At 43.5% G+C, this 18,638-nt stretch overlaps 1 protein-coding gene and 1 pseudogene across 2 annotated transcripts; both read right to left on the reverse strand.

Annotated features, from left to right (window-relative positions):
* Positions 1-106: 106 nt before the first annotated feature.
* On the reverse strand, positions 107-2,390 carry LOC115194245 (keratin, type I cytoskeletal 13-like; annotated as a pseudogene).
* A 6,319-nt stretch (positions 2,391-8,709) lies between these two features.
* LOC115198176 (receptor activity-modifying protein 1) lies at positions 8,710-15,166 on the reverse strand. 2 transcript variants are annotated; one of them, XM_029759933.1, is made up of 6 exons: positions 14,952-15,166; positions 14,035-14,097; positions 13,661-13,711; positions 11,526-11,564; positions 11,092-11,263; positions 8,710-10,829 (listed from the first exon to the last, which is right to left on the reverse strand). In XM_029759933.1, exons 1-6 carry the CDS (start codon positions 15,016-15,018, stop codon positions 10,580-10,582), a joined length of 642 nt encoding a protein of 213 aa, XP_029615793.1. In that variant the 5' UTR covers positions 15,019-15,166; the 3' UTR covers positions 8,710-10,579. The 2 variants fall into 2 exon arrangements, with proteins under 2 accessions (XP_029615793.1, XP_029615802.1); XM_029759942.1 differs by lacking the exons at positions 13,661-13,711; positions 14,035-14,097; positions 14,952-15,166 and adding an exon at positions 11,855-13,622.
* Between the last annotated feature and the right edge of the window lie 3,472 nt (positions 15,167-18,638).

An 18,638-nucleotide genomic window follows, 5' to 3' on the forward strand; every position in this document is an offset into this window, starting at 1 on the left:
CACAATATCCTCAAGACAGCCTTCATCAGAGAGGAGGAGGACTGATGTCGTACAGAGAGTCAAGGGGTTAGAGTTGAGAGGCCAGCTCACCCAATGTCTCGTCCCTTCAGCAGCCTGCGGTCTTGATGTCCAGCCGGGCCTGGTACTCCTGGGAGCTGCGCTCTGTGTCTGCCATGATCTGGGTCAGCCGGCTCTCCAGACCTGTCACTGACGCCTGTAGGCTCATCATCATAGCTCCGTAGCAAGCTTCCATCTCCGCAAGGTTCCCCTCCATAGAGCCTTCTACAAGGCCAGGGCCACAGACACACTGTGAGAACTGAGCTAACTCTGATTCTTCATTCCTTTTTGGTTAGGTCTGACTTGGACACTTTTTTTCTGGAGGTCATTTTGCATTTTATTTTCCAAATAGATGTATGTTCAATCTCTACAGCAGACAAGTAAATGGGCAAGAGTTGTGATGTCTTTAGCTGAAGTGATCCTTGGAACTGTAAAAATCATTTGTGGCTTGTTCTGAGTAACATGATGCATGATGTAAATCATAGGGTCCAAACTGAGAGTTATAATGTGATAGGTAAATGAGAAACTAAAGTGCTTCTATCCAAGAAGTTCTAAGTCTGCCGTGCTGGGTGTGCCACCTTACCATGGAACTCTACATCGGTTGTGTTGGGAATGCCACTTTACCACAGAGTGGGGACACTGCAGCTCCAGTTCCAGGTCTCTGGCGGTGGACTGGCCGCTCTTCAGCTCTACACTGGTGGTCTGCAGGACCTCGGTACTGGAGCTCACCTCCTGCTGCACCACTTCAGCCTGAGGGAACCAACACACACAGGTCAAAATCATGAACTCATGAATAAACGTTTCATCGGTATAAGACATATATAAAATAGATGATATGAAAACATAATAAAAAAAGCCACAGAAGTATTCATTATTGAGCATCGGTACTGTTATTTCTTGAATAGAAATAATATTCTTGAAATGTTATGTATTCAGATCCCTGTAGTCATACACTATGTCTGCATCCCAAATGCACCCTATTCCCTACATAGTGCACTACTTTTTACCAGAGCACTACGGGCCCTGGTCAAAAGTAGTGCACCCTACAGGAATAGCGTGCAATTTGGGACGTAATCTATGTCTGTGTGTTTGTCCCCTTGCCTTGTTCTTGAACCAGGCCTCGGTCTCTCTACGGCTCTTTGACACCAAGCCCTGGTACTGCTCTCTGATCTCAGTGATGACAGTGTTCAAGCCCTGGGCCGGGGCCGCGTCCACCTCCACCTGCACCTGACCACTCATCGGGTCACGGAACCACATGGTCTTCTAGGAAACAACAACATCAACAACAACATTACAGTAGTATCAGCATAGGAGTTGACTAGACAGCAGAGACAGATCTGGGACCAGGCTACCCTACAGTACTACGAGACCCACCTTCTTACGGTTCTTCTTGAGGTAAACCACCTCCTCCTTCAGGTCCTCCAGCTGCATCTCCAGGTCGCTCCTGGCCAGGGACATCTCCCCCAGCATCGTCTGCAGCCCCCGATGTCAGCCTCCACAGACTGGCGCAGGTCAAACTCACTCTCAAACCTTGTGGTTGACACTTAGTTTGGACTCCAGTTGATCAAATTATACTATAAATATATATCTATGATATCTGACTTTTCAGCAATTGTAATGCTATGGAATAATGTTGTTTTATTCATTCCTGAAATATTCAGATCAATCTTGAGTAAAAAGGGTAACTAATTGCTAATAGCTTATATGTCAGACTCACTGGATTCTGAAGCCAGTTTGGTGTTATCCACCGGTAGGGCCAATTCAGCCACCACAGTGCTGGTTGCCAGGAACTTCACACAGAGAAAAGTATCAGGTTTCAGGTTAGATTATCTCACGGCACTGGAGACACCTTTCAATTTCATCATTAAATAGTTTGGCATGACGCCAATGTTATTTTGCATACGTCACAATATGTAATGAATGCATCAGCGCTCAGTAAATGCAGAAACGAATTGCAGACACTCTAGTTAATCCTGTGCATTGTAAAAGTCTTGGCTGGCGGCTGCTGTAACCTGGGAGTTTAATGAATAAAGGCGACCAGCACTACACAAATTATATTCATGCCATGTACAGTAACACAACAAAATCTATCAGTATTTGTGAGTTTTCTCCATCTTAATTCATGCATGTTTTGGCCATGATAGTAAACCTACAAGGAACATACCTTGGAGCGGTGCTCGTCGATGGGTGCTGATGTCCCTGGTGTCGACCTTGACGTGGCTGAGCCCCCGCTCCCTGAACTGCAGCTCTGGCTTGGTGTTGGCCTCGTCCAGGGTGGCAACCCTCTCCAGGTATATACCCAGGCGCTCCTCTGCCTCCTCCAGCCCCACCATCCATGGAGAAGCCACCGAAGATCATCCCTCCACCACCTCAAGAGCCAAAGCCCCCACCCATGGAGGTGAATCGGCCCCCACCAGCAGAGGAGGAGGCTGTAGTGGAGGAGATGCCAATCCCCGTACCCCCGGTCCCTGTGTACACACTTCCAGACCTCCCGGAAATCATGGACATGCCCATATCAGAGCATGAGGAGTTGAAGCTCCCGATGGAGGCTCCTGAGCATAGCCCGACTCCAATGCTAGAGAAGCTGCTGCCGCGATTGGAGAATGTGGCCATGATGACTTCAAAGAGCGCAAGAAGCATGGTCTCTGGTGGGAGATGCACTGCAAGCGGGGTGCAGTTGTGGTCTCTCTGTGAAACACTGTTATTAATGGGCATTTGGAATGTGCTGACTTGGGTCTGCCTTGAGCGATCTCTGTATTTTCATGTTCACGATCACAGGGTCTCTCTCTCTCTCACACACACACACTCACACACTCACACTCACACACTCATACACACACTCATACACACACACACAGACACTCTCTCTCACTCTCTCTCTCTCTCTTTTTCTCTATCAGACATACACTCTGACCCTGCTGGGAGTATCTTTGTTTTCCAGAGTCCATGTAAAAGAGCTATGAAATAAAATAAATCTGTTTCCCTTTGCTTGCTATGTGTTCTGCCAACTTGTCATATTGGGGATGAGTAACATCTCTCTTTCTCTCTGCCTTTCCTCTGCCCTCCCTCATTGCAAGGCAAATACACTACATTTCACAATTACTTATTAGTGGCTTGTGTAGGCCATTTACTCAATTACATTTAAACATTGACACACGATCTGCATGTAACTAAGCAAAAAGGTTATATTCAGTATTTCGCTATGTATTTCCATAGCTCTCTCATCCTCACATTGGCTAAATGATGAACGCCAGCTCTCTGTCTGGGACTGATCCTCTGACAGCAAGACAGACAGGAGATCAATACAAATCACTGCCCATCCCATCTCTGTTCTGTGCATTGGCTTTATCTTCTCTTAACCCCCCCAACCTAACCCCACCACTGCGCACACACTGGTTGAATCAATGTTGTTTCCAGGTCATTTCAATGAAATTGAATAGACGTTGAATTGACGTCTGTGCCCAGGGGACATGCTCTGCCACTCAGTCCTCTCTGTCAGCTAGTCAGCCCATCTGCAGGATGTCCTCTAGCTCTTTCACTCACAAACATGCCACTCCCTCCCCTCCTACCCCCTCCTCCAAATCTTGCATGTCCAGACGTGCAAACAAGAATGATAGGGTCATAGGTCAGCACTACTTAGTGGAAGCTGCTGAGGGGAGGACGGCTCATAATAATGTCTGGAATGGAGTCAATGGAATGGTATCAACCACATGGGAACCCCATTGTTGATGTTGTTCTTCCATGTGTCCATTCCACTGACACCATTCCTCCCCTCAGCAGCCTCCACTGACAATACAGTACAACTGCAAACCGCAGTAACTGCACATTTGGTCCAAATTTAGTTAAAACCGAAGTCAGGTTTTGTAGTATCTGTTTTATCTTGTGTCCTGGTTCAATTATCTTCAGTTTCAGAGAAAATACTGTAGAGTGTCAAATTTCCAGTAACTACAAAATCCAAATAAAACCCAAGGCAAACAGCAGTAACTTAAGTTGCTAAGTGAAGTTACTGCACTCTGGGTTTGTTCCACTGTGTTTTGACTGCAGTTACTGCAGTTTGCCTATTCTATCGAGTTCAGGCCATCCCGATCGTGACACACACACTCACCATAAGACAGGCAGTGATCCAGTTATTACCAAAATAAACAGGGCACAGACCAATTATGGCTGAACTCGCATTGAAATGCAAATACCCAGATAATGTATACATTGTTTGTGATCTTGTACCTACCTATTTAGTCACAGATTTTGTTCCCTAATGCAATTGGTAACCTTAATGTCATCATTTAAATATTGCATCCAAACACATTGTTGGATCTGTTTGGATGTGTTTACAGACTAAGCTTCTTCTGCCTTTAGGTTATCCCACCAATGCGAAATGAAAAGATTTGAAAAGCATAAATGAATCCAAGTATATGTCAGATATGACTGGTGTTACGTAAGTGAACGGGTCCACAGAGGGGTGTGTACACCATATGGATGAGATGATTAATGACTTGAGCCAGCTAGCTTGACAAAACATTCAGAAGTAACTTCATGTTTTTTAGAAAGATGCCCTTCGAATGGGCATGGTCTAATTGAATCAACAATCAAATATACATATCTGGGTTGAGCTTTCTTAATGAAACATCAAATCTATTGTTGTTTTGGGTTGTTGATCAAAGTCAGCTGGCTAACTTATTGATCCTGCTTTGTAGCATAACCCTCTGGTCCTTTCCCAGGGAGGGAAGCAGGGAGAAGAGAAGAGAACAGCCGCCAGCAACATGTCTATTTCATCCCGACCTTGTCATAACACAACTGATTGGCTCAAACGCATTAAGAAGGAAAGAAATTCCACAAATTAACATTTAACAAGGCACACCTGTTAATTGAAATGCATTCCAGGTAACTACTTCATGAAGCTTCCTATGGCTTACGCGAAGTGATAGGCCACATTGGGACAGCCAAGTGCTGTCTGTCCTCTGTTGCAACAGTCACTACTGAGTTCCAAACTGCCTCTGGAAGCAACATCAGCACATGAAATGGGTTTCCATGGCCAAGCAGCCGCACACAAGCCTAAGATCACCATGCGCAATGCAAAGCGTCGGCTGGAGTGGTGTAAACCACTGGAGCAGTGGAAACGCGTCCTCTGGAGTGATGAATGACGCTTCACCAACTGGCAGTCTGACGGACAAATCTGGGTTTTGCGGATATCAGGAGAACGCTACCTGCCTGAATGCATAGCACCAACTGTAAAGTTTGGTGGAGGAGGAGTAATGGTCTGGGGCTGTTTTTCATGGTTCGGGCTAAGCTCCTGAGTTCCTGTGAAGCATACAATGACATTCTAGACGATTCTGTGCTTCCAACTTTGTGACAGTTTGGGGAAGGCCCTTTCCTTTTTCAGCATGACAATGCCCCTGTGCACAAAGCAAGGTCCAGAAATGGTTTGTCGAGATCGGTGTGGAAGAACTTAACTGGCCTGCACAGAGCCCTGACCTCAACCCCATCGAACACCTTTGGGATGAATTGGAACGCCGCCTGCGAGCCACGCCTAATCACCAAACATCAGTGCCTGACCTCACTAATGCTCTTGTGGCTGAATGGAAACAAGTCCTCTGTTTCAACATCTAGTGGAAAGCCTTCCCCCCTTTGAGATGTTCGACAAGCAGGTGTCCACAGTGCTGGAGATGATGAAAATGATGTTGAAAAGAGGAGGAATTGCCCTTTAACATCATGCTGTTATTGTTTATGCGTGTAGATTAATCTCATATCAAGTGTTTGTTTTTGCTGTTATATGATCAAAAAATACACAAGAAGATCTCTGTATGAAGAGCACTGTGTTAAGGGTACAGTTGGTTTGATTATGTGATTTTGAAGAATAAAGAAACAAAAGGTTTTACAAAATGTTGTTCTCACTCCCTCTATCTAGCAGATGAGTTGCTCCTAGAGACACTAGAATCCACAAATGCAAGCTCTGTTTTGATATAAGGCATATTCACTGGAGTGTTGACAACTCAGCTGTTGGGATTGGTTATTTTGGAGTATTGTTATTGATTGATCTGTGACGCTATGATGGAGCAGGTAAAATGTATTTGGGTGCCTGGGCTGCTGGAAGTGCAACGATAGCAGCCGTCCAGAAGATCTCACCTATGCTTGAGGCAGAATCCACATTAGGGGCTCTGATGGGGCCAGTTTGGGCAGCTGGGGTGTCTCGTGTTGCAGCAGGAATTGCAGGAAGAAGGTTTGGAGTAGGAGCAGCAGGAGCAACTGGGACAGCAGTATGGGCAGCACTTATTACTTTTTTGTCTGTTGGAGGACAGGTGAGAACGTAGAGGATGTTACTAAAGTTGGTCTGCCGCTGAGATTCCACTCATGACGGCCTATTGTGTCAGAGTGAACTGAGTACTTTGTGAAAGAGAAATGTGCTCAGAGAACTATCTCAAATTGCTTACATTATTGGTATCGAATTAGTTTGGGATTCAGATTAATCATGTATGTTTAATGACATAATAGTTAACTATACTAACCAGGAATTTAGATATACCTGGTATATGTATCAAAATGTATCTAATATTTATCATCTTGAATCGAATGAATGAGGGACTGAACACAGACCCAAAGTGTCTTTGCGTTTCAAAGGGTTTCAGTCTTTGATGTTAAATGACATATGTAACTTTGTTTATTTTTTTTTAATTTAGAAATTTGCACATTTAAACTAAATCAGATTAATTTAAGTGTCAATAAGTCTCAATCATTTTGAAGGTCTGGATGGAATAGCTTTGAAATGTTATTTGAGAGACTAACCTCTAGAGGGCAATGTTTTGCAAGAAGAAAGAAATCACTTTTTTCAAGTAGTCTAGCCAAGCAAGCCTCTTAAATGACTCCTTACTTACTTTGCTTAAGGTAGTCCATCGCATTTGATGATGACATCCACGACTGCTTGTGGGTTTGCTGATGACTGTATAATCTGATGTGGTATGCCCTGTTTGCCACAGTCAGAGCACACAATGACCTGTTCAGTCCTTTTTTCCGCAGCCAACTGCACACCTTGATGGCAGAGCCCACGCCATGTGGAATGATCCGTGGCAACAGTCTCGAGGAAGGCAGAGTTTACCCCACACTTCTTTAGTGAGTGTCTTCAAGGGATCCTTTAGAGTGCTTTTTCTGCCCAGTGCGACGGCCCAGTTGTAGCTGTCTGTACTGCATCCTTCCAGGAAAACGGTCCTCTAGCGTGGCTGAGTTATCTAAGCTGCTGGTGTGTGATGGACACCTCAATGCTCCTGCTTTTGTTTCTTTGCAGGATCTCTAAGTATGAAACACGGTCCTGCCAGGTCACTTTCAAAACGCGTTGGAGGCATTTTATGTGAAAGGATTCCAGTTGTTTTAAGTGTCGACTGAAGACTGTCCGTGTTTCACATCTATGAAGGACTGTAGATACACACGCTGCCTGATAGACTGAAACATTGGTGTCTAGGTGCAGGTTGCTCTTGTTAAAAACTGCTTCCAAGGTATTTAAAGTGTTGTACAATGGCAAGTGAGGAGTCTGAGAAGAATGTGGGTGGTACAGGTGGAGGATCACATGACCTGACATAGGACCTCTGTTTTTGGGATGTTAACAGACGGCGCCATTCTGCTGTATTCTCTCACAGCTGCTGTGAGGGTGGCTTGTAGAGCTTCTAGGCTATGAGCGCAATCGTTCTCCAATCATCCGCCTACTGAAGCTCATGTCTCTTTAATGACCCCTACAACCGCTGACACAAACACACACCTCACCAATGGCTTGGTGTTGGAGCAAAAACCTTAGCAAAGGTAAAAGGAGGAGAGGTGGGAAGCCAGCCGCTGATGTAGATCTCTACATGTATTATGAGATCTCTGCATATTGGGTCCTCGCAGAAACATGGGCAGCTCTAACTGGCTGGTCCTGCATGGTAAGGTGTGCTATGACCATAACACATATAGTTCACAGAATGCCCTCTGACCATGGGACACAGAGTATGCCCTCTGACCATGGGAATGTCCATTCTAGAAATTCCAATTCTATGATTCTGACCCACTGGGACCTGAAGAGTGACACTGGAAGTGGGTGAGGTCACTAGGAGGGCGGGGGTGAGGATGACCTGACTTCTGGAGAGGAAGTGGGTCATCAAACACACTTTCCCACCCCACCCAGCCAGACAGACACAGAGATCCACCCAACAGTCTTGTCTACGCCAGATAAGGGTGGAGATAACACAGCTGCTGCCGCTTCTTCCTTCGAGAGGAGACCTCACACAGAAACACACAAGCAATGTTCTGTGACTAAAACAACTTCAATGGACTCTTGCAGGACTGCAATAAAGAATGGTGGAAATGCCACCCATGCAGTCACAAGACAGGGAAAATACTTTTTTATTTATTATTTTTGTATCTACAAGAGTTCCCTATAGGGTGAAGAGGCAAAGGGTCTATTTGGAATTCACAATAACACCCATCTCTGCACTGGGTCTGAATGAGTAAAAACCTGATGAATCATCCATGGCATTATCAGCTGTGCATTCCACTAAGGCAGGGGGTTTAAACCAATTAGATCCAGTTAGGATACTTCACTTTGGACCTTCTGCGAATTTCACAAAAACACAATACATATCTCTGCAATCCCTTTCCGTAGCGTACAAAACAAAGTCAAGCGACTAGGCATTTGGCTTTAGCATATTTAATTGCAAAATAGAATTATATACAGTACATTGCGTAAGGAAAGAGGCTATGCTTTGACTAAGACCCACACCCCTCTCACAGACAGTACAAAGTCCAGTAAGTGTCATGACCAGAGTAAGAGCAGAAATACAATACATAAGCATACATATTTCTTTGTTTCTGAAACTGAATGCAATTCAGTGCTTTCAGTGTCATACACGACAGCATAATAAAAGGGGAAAGATAGACATTTGGTTTTTCCTTCTGTCTTCAGTCAGTGCTCATTGTTACACTGAGCCGGGGGGAAGACCAAACGTCTGTAGTCTTGATCTAATGCTTGATTCATCTCTCAGGCAAGCGTCAACTGGCTCATCATGGGCGACAGTGGGGACCGTCATCGTCAAGAAGGGGAGAGAGAGAGAGAGAGAGAGAGAGAGAGAGAGAGAGGTTGAGGCGCTGGGCCCTTAATGCTGGGAAATAGACAATTCCTGGAAACAGATTTCATGGACTACATGTTGGGCGTAGGCTACTCACACATTGTGTCTAGTCCCTGACCCTAACCTTCCTCACAGACTAATGCTTGGCCAAACCCCTTCATCGTGGCCCCATACTGCATACATTCTAAACCCTACACTCGGGGGCAAAGAGGGCTCTCCAGCAGCATCATACAATTCCAATATACACAAAACCCATTCAAGGACAGGAAAGCTACCAGGTGAGAGGGTACATCACATTTTGTTCTGTAGTTACATACAGAAATAAACATAATGGAGATCCTATACGGATAACTACACTCTTAGAATAAAGGGTTCCAAAAGGGTTCTTCGGCTGTCCCCATAGGAGAGCCCTTTTTGGGTTCCATGTAGAGCCCTCTGTGGAAAGGGTTCTACTTTCAACCCAAAGGGGTTCTATTAAAAGGTTTCTACCTGGAACCAAAAAGGGTTCTTCAATGGGTTCTACGAGGACAGCCGAAGAACCCTTTTAGGTTCTAGTTAGCACCTTTTTTTCTGAGTGTACAGTAAATGGAGAGTTGGAATTCCTCAAACAGAATGCCTTTGTCATTGGTTATCAACTCAATTGGAATGTCCAGCAATGTGAGACTCACGTTTTCCCAGCCAGAGGGTAGGAATTCCACTAACAAAAATCGCTTTTCCGCCATCTTAACAAGCTTGACAGCTTCTGTCATCCTCCCCTAACCACAATAATTCCACAAATGCTGAAGAATATCCTGACTTTTGCCATTCTTTAATCATATATATATATATATATATATATATATATATATATATATATATATATATATATATATATATATACACACAATTAAAATATTGTAAAACATGTAACCATAGTCGCTGTCAGGGTTCACATCTGGGACAGGATGGAGTGTGTCATGGAATGGATTGTCAAGAATGACATAAGTCCATAAACCCTACTATCTTACATACTTTCCTAAGGTGTGTAGGGAGTCGAAACGTTTACATGGCTGTCGCCACTTTTGGTTAGAGGAGCATCGAGGAATGTGGAGAAGATGAGTTTTCAAGAAGCAACCCAGAGGATGTAGACCTGACACGCTACACAACACAGACGGACCCTTTCTTGAACCCCTGTATCCTTGGACGATGCCGATGTGGTACTACTCATTCTGTACCAGTGCATCCAAAAAGGTCATGTGTCAGGTGTTTGGGCTGTGAGATTGTTTTGATAGGACTCCACAGAGCTAAGCCAATCATCAGTGGGTGGAAGACAATAAGCAGTTCTCTGTAAAATAGTTGAGTCAATGGCCCTAGTGTTGAATCCTCGGGGGATGGAGAGAGTGAGTCTGAACATGGAGGTGAGACAGGGTGGATGAGGACTGATCCAAGACGTCCTATCAGGAGCTGCCATCTCCGTTCTTGGTCTTGAGCACCACCAGGACCACCATGATGGGGATGAGGCAGATGGGGGTCATCACCAAGGCAAACACGATGCTGGGCGGGGGGTCGCTCAGCGCCTCGTTGGGACAGTCCCGGAAGAACCTGGAGTGGATGTTTACAAACTCATTCTCCACCATCCTGTTGGGCCAGGGGATCAGCAGACACTCTGCTATCTCCTCCGTGCACATGGTGAAGGTGTTATACTTCCTACAGGGAGGGATAGGAGGGTTACTATTAGTACAAGAGAGGGCAACGTTTTGTGCTCTGAAAGAGATTATTAAGAGTTTCATGGTATGGACGTGCCATTAATGAGTGAGTTAACTCTGATTTCACTAGACTATGTGTTGGGTTTCTCAAAACTACTGTTTGAACTAAGCATGTGATAATGCAAGACCAATGGCATGATAAATTGGATCAGAAATAAGTTAAACAGAATAATAAGTGGATTAAAATAAGCATTTAGGCCTACCTCTTCACATTGTTCCAGTTGCACCAGTCTGTGTTGTTTACTGACTCCATGGCACCTACAAAAGGCCTGTAGCAGATTTCCTCAAATAAGGCAGCGTAGCACTCGATCCTTCTGGGAATATACGTACAAATGACACAGTAGTGTTCACAGTCAACATACGTATTCCCACAACCTGTACAGTAAGAGAAAGAGAGAGAGAGAGAATACTGTAACGTTAGAAAATCAGTTCTTTAAAATTATTCAATCATCTAAAATGAATCCATAAAATGAAGGATTAGAAGAATGTCTAGAAGATTCATGGTTACACATTATTACTAACAAGTCCCAGTCTAATCTTATGTTGATTTAACAGCAAGCAGAAACAGCAGCGTCACCTCTGATTAAACACTATTAACTAGCCTACAGGTAGAGTCATAAAAGTAATAATGGCCCACCTAATCCACTGGAGAATCCGCTCTCTTCGAGGCTAACATCTAAGAAGAGAAAAGGACAATACATGTGTATACATTTGACTGACCAATGGTTGTAATCACAACAGAAATGTCTGAACAGCTGTGTCATTCAACATCTTTTTAAAGAATGAACAAATCTTCTGAAAATGTTTTTTTTTAATGATCAATGTAACATTTAAGATCCCAAACAAAACGAAGCATGCAATAAATGTTATCTTTACTGCCGCACATCGCGTCAGCAACTCAATCTGACTGTCCAGCAACGTGAGACGTGCGTTCGCTGCCGCCCGGGGCTGAGCCCACACACTCACCAGAAAGAACAGAGAGGAGCATCCCAAAGAAAACAAGCGCTCCCTTCATGTCAGAGAAAGTGAACATAGGAGAGTTTCCCTCACTGACTGACGACCATCTAGACTGAGCCTGAACTTCTAACACCGAGCCCTGCAAGGCATAACAGGAAACTAGACATCGGTGGAAGCAGCTAGACGCGGCATTACCCTCGGTTACCAGATGTCAGATCGGTGTTACCCGCGGTTAGGTTACCAGATGTTCCTCGAGGATCTGTCTGCCCTGCGCCTTGGCAGCAAGCTCTTCCCCTCTCCAGTGCATTTCTTTAGGATTGTCTTGCCTTTTAAAGGGGTGGGCTCAAAAGATTGTCCTCTCTCTCTCTCTCTCAAATTAAAGGGAGCACACCCAAGTTGGGCTGGACTCACATCTGAAAACCTTTTACTCTTTAACTCTCACAAACTTTTTAGTCTCCATTTCTCACAGTCAAAGGCCTGGCTGACTTGCAGCTTGTGATTTATTTGCCTTGAGGGCTGCCTCTGCCAAATCGGAAACATAAGTAAACATTTAGGACTAGGGCGTTTAGGGTGGAAGTAATCATGACTCCGCACGGTGTGCTATGCAGACAGCTGTGGATTCATATCTGGGTTAATGTGATCATATCTGGAAGATGTTATTAGAGTCAGCCAGCTGTTTGCAAAGACCAACTCTCTATCTACCCCACAGCCACAGGCAAGTAATGCAAATCTCCAACTCACTAGGACTTTCAGCGTTCACACAATAGGATAAGCCTGGGAATATGGGTGGACTCCTCCTGGATCTTTATGTAGTACCTTGAGCCATGTGGAGCTGCATGACTGTTACCTCAGCAGACTACTGTCTCCGTTTCATACTGCTTTTCAAAGACAATGCATTAGACCACTTCTTCATCCTCACTAAAACGATTATTCATATCTCAAGCTCCTTACCAAAAAGGTTTTCAAAGTTTTTCAAAATAACAAGTCTTTGTCGATTACTGGGATGAAATAAAAACATTTAAAGTGACTTTAAAAAGATTTAGAAGATGTATTCTCAGGACAATCTATGCTACACAATGGGGTTGGGCCCCTGAACACATCTGTTTGCTGAGCAACGGTTTTGATTTAGTAATGACATCAAGAAATGTGTCTTTTCAGCAGAGGAGGAGCTCAGAGTTGGAGGGGAGCGGAGAGAGAGAAAAAGGAAATCGTAGGGTGAGGAACAGTGAAGGGGAGCTAGCTGCTCCAAAGTTCCAGTTGTTTCACAACTCTAGAGTTCATGTGTTGAACACAGCCGTCACATGGGGCGAATGGTGAACAAATACAGGAAGTGCAGCCCAGTTGGGGGGGGGGGGTTGCCTGTAATGAGGTTTCAGTTAACCTTCGGCCCCAGACAATTATGGGCCTTGTGTCAGCTGCTGCTGACCCACCACTGGTGGGGACCTCCCCACAGGTTTGTCTTGGCTTCACGTTATGCTAGAAGCCTAGGACTCTTGGCAGAGAGCTGCATCTCGGTTGTCTTTATATTTTTTTAAGAGGTTGGCGAGTTTTGTTCTGAACCCATGTGTTTACAGTGCTTGTCCAACAGAGTCCCCAATGGATTCAAATATAATTTCACATCAAAGTGTTGCGCGATAGCGATGACGAAGGACAAACCTCAACGGTAATGTTTGTTTAGAACATTAATGGGGTGTTTCACCTTTACAAACATTTCAAACATAATCCATCTATGATCATTATGTTTTGTAATACCAATATTGTGAAATAGGTATTAAAATGTTGCCTAAAAAGTTTTAAATGAATCTGGTAACTTACCATGGTTTTGGTCGTTTGCATTTTTTGTTGAGTCATGCCGTGAAGTGAAGCCTAATTGATGAGAATAACATACTGTTTAATCAAAGTATTGATATAAATGTAGTTATCATTACATTTACATCTTATCCAGAGTGACTTGCAGTAGTGAGTGCATACATTTTCGTACAGGTCCCCTGTTGGAATCAAACCTACAACCCTGTCGTTGTAAGCGCCATGCTCTACAAACTGAGCCACACGGGACCTCAATGGGACCCCAATCAAAGTGAAGACAGTCTAACAAAAAAACATTTGTTGTTGTTCCTTTGGTCTAGTTGACATTGATGAGTTGTGTTAGTTGATGTAGAGACCATGTGAAGAGGACAACAGTCAGTTACCTGGTGTGGTAGCTTGTGGCGCCTCGTAATGTCCTATCACACCAGTTGCTGTAGAGCTCAGTGCTACAGGGACAGACACGAAACAGGGCCAAAGTCACCGGAGAGTTCTTTACAGAAAAGTGTGCACTCACATTCTCACACGTGCACAGTCAGAGAAATAGACAAAGACAAACACAAGCAAGTAGAAATACAGAAATGAGTTGACAGATGTGTATTTTTTTACATATAGAAGACTGATGAACAAATAGGACAGACAGAAAGAGAGGAGTGTGGGAAAGAGAAACAAATGAAGAGAGAGAGCTGGTCAGTGGCAGGGAGTGTATCCTCCCTTTGTTCTCTGAATAAAGTCTGAAACAGTTCAGCCATTTCCTCAAACACAAACTATTTAATGTAGTCTTTGGATAACTTGATTTGTTTTTTGTTTTTTGAAGGAGAGTGATCTAGTCTGGGAAATTGAGTCTAAAGTTGAGGTGTTCCTTATTAAACGGTTATTGTGACATTGTGTTCTGTGAAGACTGTGATTATCTCAACTACATTATCTTATGTATTTGTTGGTAGAAACAGATCCTCTAGATTAGAACAACAATCTGCTTAAAATCTTCAAGAAAGACACCAGATCCATAACATCATCATACCTATATTTAACCTCTGTTTCTTCACCATTGGAGCAAGAAAATGTTTTTAACAAATCAAAATCACTAAGTTTAGGCTACTTAAAAAAAGTATCTAATATTAGATCTGCCAAGCTCTTACTACAATCCCTTACTTTACTGTGCGCTTCTAAGCATTCCACTTTCTGTAAGAGGTGAAATCTAGGGCAATATTGTATATACTTTTTCCCTCAGTAATTCAACATACTTCTCCATACCCCTGGCCCTTTTTATATACATATAGTACTCTGTAAATCATCTACTTACCCCAGAGAAGAAGAGGTAGAAAGCAGCAAGAAGAAGAAAACACGGGAGACGGATTAGGGGCTTTCATTTCTGCCTGACACTGCTCTGTTCCTCTTCCCTGGTGGACCCAGATTACATATCTCAACCTTTCTGCAGGAAAGCTCTATAAAACAACAGGAAGCTCTCGTTTCCTAGGATGGGCGGCTTGGGCGGGTTCCCACAATAGGGCAGACAGCCCCAGATAAGGGGAGAGCTACTGTAGCCCACTACCACTTACAATACAATTCATCTCTCTCCTACTCTCTCTCTCTCCTCACTCGACTGCTCTCTCTCTTTCTTGTGCTCCCTCTCTCCCTCACACTCTTTTTCCTAGTTTCTCTCTCTGTCTCTCTCTCTCACTTCTATTCTTTCTCACACTCTATCAGACGTTCAGTTTGGAAGGAACAGACATCTATCTGTACAGTGGTCACTAAAGGTCTTCGTTTTGAAAATTGACTGCTGACAAGCTGATGACTCTGTACCTTTCTCACTTGCTCAAATCCTGTGAGTAAACTGATTTGCAGATCAATATGTGTTCCAATAAACTGTAAAACCATTTTTTCTCTAAATGTGTTGATTCAACTTAAAATACTCACAGCAACCAGCTGCAATGCGATTTCCAATTTGTTCAACATTTGGGCATATTATCGACGACGTTGAAATGTCAGTTGGAGCATAACTAGAGTATGTGACTTTCTTTATGTTTACATATTAGCTAAACCAACATAAATTCTCAAGTTGAATTGTATGTTCGCTCAACTTTACATTTTAGGTTGAGGGGACATACAATTCAACTTGAGAATTCATTTTGGTTCAGCTACAATAATATGTCCAAATGTTGAGCAAACTAGAAATCACATTGCAGCTGAACTATTTAAGCTGAACCAGTGTAGAGAATTCAGGCATAGCAACAACCAGGACACAAACCCTGGTCCAATGACTGTCAACCCAATACCTTAGAAGTTACGCCAAGAGATCCGAAGTTGGGGGAACTATAATATAGATGATTGTTCAACTATGGAAATTATTTTGTTATAGACAGATGGCAGTTATATTTCTTATTATGGTTGAGTAACGTATGTTAATGACATAGAGTCCCCATTGACTCCTTTCCAGTTTCAGTCATGTTTCAATTAATGGACCAGACAGTGGATTATTTTAAATCACCGCAAACCAGATAAACAGGTAAAACAATCTCAGTAATGGTTTGAGAAAACAGTGTCACGTCCTGACCAGTATAGAGGATATTTTGTTATTGTAGTTTGGTCAGGACGTGGCAGAGGGTAGTTGATTTATGTATTACTGGGTTTTTTGGTCACTGGATTATGTTTGTATTACTATGGGTATGTTCTAGGTTAGTTTTTCTATGTGTAGGTTGGGTGCTGGACTCTCAATTGGAGGCAGGTGTTTCTAGTTGCCTCTGATTGGGAGTCCTATAAGTAGGTGTGTGTTTTGTTTGTCACTTGTGGGTAGTTATTTGTTAGCACTGCTTTTGTTGAGCCTGCTGCTCTGTTCCTGTCGTTAGTTTGTTTATTGTTTTTTCGTGGTGTTCTCATTTTTATAATAAAGATGTTGAGCACGCAACCCACTGCGCCTTGATCCCGTTCTATCTTCCACGACAGCCGTGACAAACAGACTAACTTGTTTTGCTATATGTGGTTTAATGCATCATATTTCAGCCTCTGAAGTAAATGGTTTAGTTGTAAACTGGTCCCTCAAATTCAACTGACAATGACCTAAAATCATTGGGTTAGAGTAGTATCATGCCAGCTCAACAATTTACCAATTCCAAGTCCAGTCAGAATGGATATGTACGCTCCGGGGACATTTTTCTGATTTGCATTCTTTACACAGATATCTTTCTCTGAAACACAAAAATACAGCATTCTAGACTTCAGCTGTCAAAAAGGTGTGGGTGTTTATTCATAATGACTGGATATACACTGAGTGTACAAAACATTAGGAACACCTACTCTTTCTATGACATAGACTGATCAGGTGAATCCAGGTGAAAGCTATGATCTCTTATTGATGTCACTTGTTAAATCCACTTCAATCAGTGTAGATGAACGGGGTATGAGCGGAGTATGGTAGTAGATGCCAGGTGCACCGGTTTGAGTGGGTCAAGAACTGCAACGCTGCTGGGTTTTTCACGCTCAACAGTTTCCTGTGTGCATCAAGAACGGTCCACCAGAAGAACATCCAGCCAACTTGAGACAACTGTAGGAAGCATTGGAGTCAAGGTGGGCCAGCATCCTTGTGGAACACTTTCAACAACTTGCAGAGTCCATGTCTCAATAAATTGAGGCTGTAGGGCAAAAGGGGGTGCAACTCATTATTAGGAAGGTGTTCCTAATGTTTTTACACTCAGTGTAGCTTGCTTTAAGTGGAAGACTATTTTTAAGGTGTATCCTCAGTGTTGATTCATCGTAATTGAGATAACAAAGGCTGAAATGAATAGCTTCAACATGCTCTTTGACAGCACAAACTGTCAATAAAACAATGTGATGCTATTTTGTTATGTCTCAAGGCTAGAGCTCCTCGTGAGAAACAGACGGAGCTGAATCAAGTTTGTAAGGAAACTTACATCAACTTCACTTTGTTCGTAGGGAAACGTTTATTAACTTAACACTAACAGTGAAGTGTACATCAGTCAAATACGATTTGGGTTTTCTGTCACTGTCAGCAGAAGGAGTGTCGGGGAGGTCCCAGCTGGTGACGAAGGGAAATATGTTTTTGTGTTTCTGTATTTATTGTGTGAGGTAATGGCTGATGACAAATCTCTCCCCCCAGCAGTAGTTCCGTGGAATGTCTCACCCCCTGCAAGGCTGTCTTTGGCATATCCACAGTGCTGCTGTAGTACATTGAGACACTGCTGGGCCCTCCAGTACACACAAAGAATGACGCATTCATGATGCATTCATCCACGTCACTGATGTACTGTCTGCCTCAGCTGGGACTGAGCTTGCTAGGACTCTGGGACAAAATTACTTCCACATTTCAACACAGAACAATGATTTGTTTTCTTTAAACAACTGATTGAATAAACCTCCAACGTTTAAGGACTTGAGTACATTAGCTCATCTGAAGCTGCGCAGAGCCATCAAGGGATAATGCAACACATGTCATCTGTACGATTGGTGCCATCGTCGAATTTTCCCCATAAACTCAGCTGCACTTCTTCTCTCTCTAGCGCATCAGCTTCTACCGAACGATTCCATTGGGAGGCTCAAATAAATGTTCAATGGGCTACAGGACACAAGCATATTTTGAGGAATGGCGAAAAACGCTTAGCTCAGCACCTCAATGAGAGAGTTATTTGAGATGATTAATGACTGTGTAATGTATTTCACCAGCTGCACTGATAGGCAGCTGATATTCTTTAACTTACTAGTATAAACTCGCCACGGCCCAGATCAAGCACCAATGGGGATGTGCCAGGAAAGAGAGAGAGCGGGCAAAGAAAAACGCACCGTAGAAGAGCACTGTATGTGACACACTGAAACAGCCTTACTGTCTGCAGTGTCAGAATTACAGATCAGGGGCTGTATGTATAAACATCTCAGAGTAGGAGTGCTGATCTAGGATCTAAAAGGCACGTTAGCAAGTCAGCGCTCCTACTCTGAGATGCTTAATGGCCCCAGGAATACACAGCCAGTAACTATGAGT

The sequence above is a fragment of the Salmo trutta genome, chromosome 1 (assembly GCF_901001165.1).
Source record: "Salmo trutta chromosome 1, fSalTru1.1, whole genome shotgun sequence".
Taxonomy (NCBI): Eukaryota; Metazoa; Chordata; class Actinopteri; order Salmoniformes; family Salmonidae; genus Salmo; species Salmo trutta.

What these genes read in the sequence shown, in the direction of transcription:
- LOC115198176 (XM_029759933.1), bottom strand. Translation starts at nt 15,018, where the DNA reads ATGAAAGCCCCTAATCCGTCTCCCGTGTTTTCTTCTTCTTGCTGCTTT. An exon ending in TCTACCTCTTCTTCTCTGGG is followed by an intron (nt 14,098 to 14,951) that starts GTAAGTAGATGA and finishes CTGTCCCTGTAG; the next exon opens with CACTGAGCTCTACAGCAACT. An exon ending in TGCAAACGACCAAAACCATG is followed by an intron (nt 11,565 to 13,660) that starts GTAAGTTACCAG and finishes TTCTCTTCTTAG; the next exon opens with ATGTTAGCCTCGAAGAGAGC.